Source organism: Cebidichthys violaceus, unplaced genomic scaffold, assembly GCF_023349555.1.
Source record: "Cebidichthys violaceus isolate CVI_PGR_0920_01 unplaced genomic scaffold, fCebVio1.0.p SCAF_6, whole genome shotgun sequence".
NCBI classification, from domain to species: Eukaryota; Metazoa; Chordata; class Actinopteri; order Perciformes; family Stichaeidae; genus Cebidichthys; species Cebidichthys violaceus.
Window position 1 is genome coordinate 8,411,596 of NW_027176816.1, and position 6,792 is coordinate 8,418,387.

Consider the following 6,792-nt stretch of genomic DNA (forward strand, 5'->3'; position numbering starts at 1 on the left):
ATAAATCACTCATGACATTCTTTTGATGTGAATTTTTTTCACTGTGGAGTATACTCCTTTTCCTAACTTAACCTCTGCGGTACACCCTGTACCGTAAGTGGAGTTAAACATGTGGATTTTCTAGTTCCGTTTGTTCTTTTTGAACATTTATATAATGTGTGACGTTCATTCTTTCAGAAAACTTTTGTTGCTTTGAGAAATGCTTGGTTGTATGCCAAAAGCCAACACCTGCATTAATGACAGGCTGCATCATACGATGTTTGTTTCAGATAAAGTGCGTGAAATCTATGCCAGGCTAGGCAGCAACCTATCAGTGTAACATATGGATATGTCTACATTACGCATTGGATAATATAGTCCAAAATAACATCTACATTAGTTAGGCAGACATACAACACAATAAACGCCCAGAGAGAGAGAGAGAGAGAGAGAGAGAGAGAGAGAGAGAGAGAGAGAGAGAGAGAGCAAACAATGTATTCACTCTTACAAAATGCACAAGAGCGCACTCACACACAATGAACTTCTGGCAGCGGCGCACCAGGATAAGGAAAAAAGACAGAGAAATCATGGTGTCAGCGCACCAGTAGAAAACAACGTATTCACTCTTACAAAATGCGCAAAAGCTCAACCACACACAACCAAAATCTGGCGACGGCACGCCAGGATATGGAAAAAAGAGAGCAAAATCATGGTGTCAGTGCACAGTAGCCTAACATCAGTCAGGATACACAAAGGCCAATAAAAGGGTGAACAAATGTATCAATTAATCATATTAGGGCTGTACCGAAATTCATATTTTCATTTGAAGCTTCCATTAACGTTTTTGAAAAAGTTTTGAATGTCTGCCGGCATATTATATTTGGACATCACCCAAAATAAATGGGACAAATATAAGATTTTGTGTTATTGTGGTTGTTTAAATGAAATGTATGGTGCTGGTAGATTGCTGGAATATCGCCCCTTTGTGTACCTGTGAAGCCGGAAAGCAAACCGTGTTTTGACTGCAGTGAAAATTTGAGTATATGAAAGTTTATGTCAACAAATATGGATTGAAGCAGAATATTTCGCTGAGTAAAAAACATTTTGGAAATGCTTATAGCTATTTTTTGTCAATACAGAGACCAATGAGCACACTCGCTGTATGTGTGTGTGGACTATTGCACTCAATGTTGCCGTAGTTTATTAATAATAAGAATTGAACTGTTCATGTTATGAATGGAGCTTCATAATTATATGGTTTCCAGTACAACTGTAAGGTACTTACTTTATTTGTAGATGAAGTCAATGCACCCATTCCTCTGCACAGTCAGTGTTGTTGTAGAAGTTGTTTTCCTGAAAGGCTACCTCTTGCTTTCAGGTCGCCACCATGAGGCTTCTTAATATGTCCGTGTTGTTCTTTACTTTTGCATTGCGCATGACGTCATATTGTGCCAATGCGACTCTTTCTGGAGGTGTTTCAAGGCGATCTGAAAGTGGACATGGCCATGTAATGTCCATGCTTAAGCAGAGATCTTGGCTAATTGTTCAGGTCACAGTGCCCCCGCCCCATTTATTCACACGCTGTTGGTGCTGGAGGAGAAGAGTAGGCATGTAAAACAAAAACATGAAAGCTTGCTTATCTGGTCATTCTTTTCGTGCCATTATGTTTGAAAAGTCTGTGTAATGTTTAGCCCCTTTCGCTCTATATGATCCGGCAGGTCGGGTGTTTGTTTACCTTTAGCGGCCACAGCAGATTTCTATGCTAATCGCGGCCCTTAAGCTATCCACGCTAGCCGCTACTAGTGCCGCAAAGGGCAACACGTGGCGCCGATTATGCGCAAATATACGTAAACGTTGAGTTGAGTTAGGAGTTCCCGTCATGGATTTGAACTTTCTGCATTCAGGAAATAGTTTCAGTTTGAGTCTCAACATGTATTTTTACAGGCGCTGCCTGTCCTGAACGCACATCACTTACAACAAAGATTATTTTTTCAGGTGATGCCGCTGGGCCAGAGGCCAGATGCATCAGGCATGATGGGGACCCATCCTGGTATGAACTCCAACTTCTCGTCCGCCATGATGGACGAGACTGATGATTACATGGACTACATGGGAGGAGGGGGCAGCCCCTTGGGCCTCTCCTCCGAGTCCTCCAACCAGGACCGGAGCTGCTCCAGCACACCTGTAGGCGATGGTTCTCCAGCAGGTGAGAATATGCAACAACAACACCTGTCGGGTGCATTAAGCGTCAGCATGTGGATCTTTATTATGGTTTAGTCTAAAAAAGTGAATTCAAGTTTCATAATCTAACATTCAGCATCATAGGTCATGCTTCAAATCCACATTCGTCTACCTTACCCAGAAAACCAGCGACTTGTCATTTCATTCTTCAATCATGTATTTTGTGATTTAGTAGTTTGATTTTGATCAATAACATAATGACACATAAATCATAATATATGAGGTTGATGACAATGCTGTATTCTTATGTTCAGAGTCAGGGACAAGGTCTTTTGCAGTTTGCCTGGTCATCCTCATAAAACTTCCATTTTGTACATCAGTGGTTTGAGTTATTGCACTGTATGTAGCTTATTACATTTTCCTTTGGCCCAAGATCATCCCTGTGGCTTTATGTCTACTTTAGCACTTTTAGTAGTTTGAATTGTGGGAGAAAGGAAAGGAAAGGAGAAACAGTCTCCTTTCCCCTCAAACTGAATGAATAAAGGAATTCTCTGCTTTTATTTCTAAATCTGAGCCTGCCTGTGATTTTCACATTTCTCCATGTGTGAGCAATATTATCCACTATACTCGCACCATTGTTGTTTTGGCTGGTGGGTTACTTGTCTTGAATGGGCCTCATTTTGTATCATTCTCTTATCTTTTATCTTTCCCTTTTTTACCTCCCATCCCTCTGTGTGTGCGTGTGTGTGTGTGTGTGTGTGTGTGTGTGTGTGTGTGTGTGTGTGTGTGTGTGTGTGATTTGACCTTGTTTGTGTGTGTGTGTGTGTGTGTGTGTGTGTGTGTGTGTGTGTGTGTGTGTGTGTGTGTGTGTGTGTGTGTGTGTACTCGTCTGTGTGTTTCTTCCCCTCTTGTCTGTCCTTCACCCTCTCTGGTCAACCTGTCTCTCCAGGACAAGGCTGGCTCGCCACCACTTCTGCTCCTACCACCCCTGCTGACACTAGCGCAACCCAAAATGCACCTCCTTCTTCCCCTCCTCCTCCACCACCACCACCTCTTCCTCACTTCGCTCCTCAGCCTGGCCTCCAGTCCCAGGCCCCATCCCTCTCTCCTGCTCTCCTCCGACCTCCTCTGTCCTCACTCCCATACCTCCTCTCTCCATCCTGTCTGTCATACTCTCTGCTCAGCGCCTCTCTGGGAGCCACTCGGAGTGTTGTCATGCCAACCAACACACCAGCTTTCAGCCCCATCATTGCCACTCCGTCTCCGGTTAAAAATGACGTCCCTATAGTGCAGGATGCTGCAGGTACTTATCCCCGGCGCAAACCAACACTGCAGCTGTCACTCTCAATTGAGTCCTGTGCAGTATTTAACTGTGATCCAGTCTTTCTCTGCAGTATTGTTGTGGAAAGACGGGGAAATAAAAAAAAGGGCTTTCCAGCATGCAAAAAAGAAAATGTATGAAGAAATGTGCATGCTTACTGAGTGGGTATAGTAACAAATGTGTATAATTACCTCACCTACACCTTTGTGTGTATTTTTACTCTCAGTTTTACTAGGATTATGAGACAGAGCAGTACATTTGGCACCTGTAGTGTGAAGCCGGGACCTTGTTTAGCTCCCATTAACCAGGCCGCATTACCAGCCTCTTATTTTAATCACGCCTCAAGTTTTATCGAGGCCCACTGCTTCCTGTCTTGCAGAACAGGGATCCCATTATTAGGGTGTAGCAAAAGGTGGGTGCCCCTCATAAAACAACATGGAGATAAGAGGGTCGGTTAAGACCCACAGCTCCGCCTCTGTTTGGAGGCTGGAGACACCCTGTAAAAGTGTCATGTTCCAAAGTCAATCTGTCATTTCCCCCCTCCTTTAATCATTCTGGGAATTAGGAATAAAACAAATTGTGGCTCTCTGTGCTTACTCAGCTGTGAACCACTTCTGGCTGAGTAAGGTCGCACATTAGAGTTTCAACCAGGACGGTCTCGCGATGTAATTTGCTTGTAGTTTACTTTGTGAACCAAGTGATTATAGTTTAATGTGCTTCCTTCTTTGTTTCAGGCAACACCATCTCCATTCCCACGGCCACCGGTGCAAAGAAGCGCTTTTGGATCATCGAGGACATGTCACCATTCGGCAAGCGCCGCAAGACCCCGTCGTCACGTAAGATGCTGGATGAGGGGATGATGCTGGAGGGCTTCAGGCGCTATGACCTCTACGAGAACTGCAAGGACCCGGGCTGCCAGTTTTCTCTGAAAGTGACCCACTACCACTGCACACGTGAGAACTGTGGCTACAAGTTCTGTGGCCGCACCCACATGTACAAGCATGCGCAGCACCACGACCGCGTGGACAACCTGGTCCTGGATGACTTCAAGCGCTTCAAATCCTCACTCAGCTGCAGCTTCCCTGACTGCCAGTTTTCAGGCAACAGCACCCACTTCCACTGTCTGCGCTGCGGCTTCCGCTGCACCGACAGTACCAAGGTGACGGCCCATCGCAAGCACCACGGCAAGCAAGACGTGATCAGCGCCGCTGGCTTCTGCCAGTTCAGCTCCAGTGTCGATTGTGAGGTTCCCGACTGTAAATATAAGCTCAAGTGCTCGCACTTCCACTGCACCTTCCCCGAGTGTAAGCACACGGTGGTGGGCATGTCCCAGATGGACTCCCACAAGAGAAAGCACGAGAAGCAGGACCGTGGCGAGCTGCCATCTGTGTCGCCCAAACAGGAAGCGGTGCACCACCTGGGAGGAAGCCTGTCTGCGGTCCCTCTGATCTCCATGGGTCTTTCTTCTTCTTCACCCAGTGGCGTCCACTGTTTGTCCCGCAGCATTAACAGCAGCGCTCCCTCCATGATCTATCCAACAGGTGGCATCGGGTCAGACTATAACCGCCTGTACCCACCGTCCTCCATCAGCCTGGACGGCTCCCTCAACCTGGGCACCGACACCAGCAGCTCCCTGTTCTTCCTGAAGAACGCAGCCGGTCTGGGTCTCAGCGACTCACTGGACCTCAGCAAGAAAATGCACCACGAAGCGGTGCAATCCAGCCACAACAACCCGGCACCGCCGCTGGGTCTGCCGGCAGCTCAGGACGACACCACAGGAACATCCGGAGAGGCCGAGGATGACCTGTCGCCAGAGGAGGAGGCCCACGCAGAGGAGGAGGAGGAGGAGGAGGAAGAGGAGGATGAGGAGGAGGAGGAGGAGGAGGAGGAGGCAGAGCTCAACAGTGACTCAAATGACGATTCAATGCCGGAGCCTGATGGTGAAAAGGACAATGGCGAGAGTTTTGATGCTTCTGTTAACCACACTGATACTTCCCAACTGGAAAAGAAATGAAATAAAAACTACCAGTGACTGTAGGGACTGAAGAAATACTCTGTGTACTATGAACAAACAAAAATGAAAGTGGCCTCATTTATCATGTAAAGAGACTTCAGACGACAACAGAAAACAACAACGTGGAGAAAAATGACGGCCCAAAATGATTTATTATGATGTTTACAAGATGACCAACATTATTAATTCAATTATGCATTAAAAAAAAAAAATATGAACGGAGACACAGAATTAGGCCCTGGTTTACACACAGGGCAGCAATGTAAAGCATTTTACTACACATCAGTCTTTTTGTGTGCGTGCATGTTTGACTTTAATTTATTTTAATTTTTTTCACTTTTTTGTGTGTGGATAAAAAAGAAAAAAGTCAGAAAAACAAAAACAAATCTCTCTATATAACTATATATGTAAGTGTGTGTGTGTGTGTGTGTGTGTGTGTGTGTGTGTGTGTGTGTGTGAACGACGATATACAAAAGGAAATTGCTGGTACAGGCGGCATGAGCTGCAGGGCCGGGGATACATAGAAAAAGGGAGGATCACTAAGGGGAAACAGGATACATTCAAACATTTGATCTTTTTTTCTGTATTATTATTATTATTATGAGACACTGAGTGAAAAGGGAGTTACATTTTGCTTGTTCCCATCTCTCTCCGATGTTTTTCTTTGTTCTCAATGACATGTGGAATTGACCAGTAAATATTTGGTCAGTCTCGGCAGTCAGGCCTCCATCAAGCTGCCGGTCTCAACAGTTCTCTGACATTCTACTAGAAATGTTCAACTAGCACCAAAACCAAGCTCAGCCCTTGTAATTTCCCCCCCTGCAGAGGAATCAAGTTTGTGTGTGAATAGTGCACTTTTATATTAGCTGACCATGATGATTACGATGATGATAGATAAGTCATGAGCATATTTAAAAATATTTTTGTTACCATTTGCATCTTTGCTTTATTATGTCGTTTTGTTGTGTTGTTAGTCAGAAGCATATCGATCTGTAAGCAGGCGGGGTTGTGATTAACGGCCGGAGAGTCAGGATGTTTTGGGGGTGGGGGGGGGGGGGGTCAGACTGACCAGAGAAAACGATGAGTCACTCAGATGCAGAGCGGTGGGGGATGTCAGAGAGTGTGTTTTATGTTTGAAAATTTACAGACCGAAAATGTCTCAATGGCATTTCGTTTCCATTCACTATGGCTGTGGTTTAGCTCCTGTTGTAACGGTTTTTATTTAATATTTATGTGACCTTCCAATGAGAATTTTCTAGGGTGTTATTGCACTTTTTAGGTTCATTTTTACCGTCTG

The 6,792-nt window shown here is 45.1% G+C and overlaps 1 protein-coding gene across 5 annotated transcripts in view; it reads left to right on the forward strand.

Moving 5' to 3' along the window:
* Positions 1–6,548, forward strand: part of casz1 (castor zinc finger 1) — a 76,293-nt gene extending 69,745 nt beyond the window's left edge. For 3 of the 5 annotated variants that reach the window (XM_068732534.1, XM_068732532.1, XM_068732533.1), the window contains exons 17-19: positions 1,975–2,185; positions 3,110–3,463; positions 4,216–6,548. In XM_068732534.1, coding sequence (XP_068588635.1) covers positions 1,975–2,185; positions 3,110–3,463; positions 4,216–5,495 — 1,845 coding nt within the window. In that variant the 3' untranslated portion in view covers positions 5,496–6,548. The remainder of the gene's footprint in view (positions 1–1,974; positions 2,186–3,109; positions 3,464–4,215) is intronic. The other 2 variants (XM_068732535.1, XM_068732536.1) reach the window with 1 other exon arrangement.
* Positions 6,549–6,792: the final 244 nt, after the last annotated feature.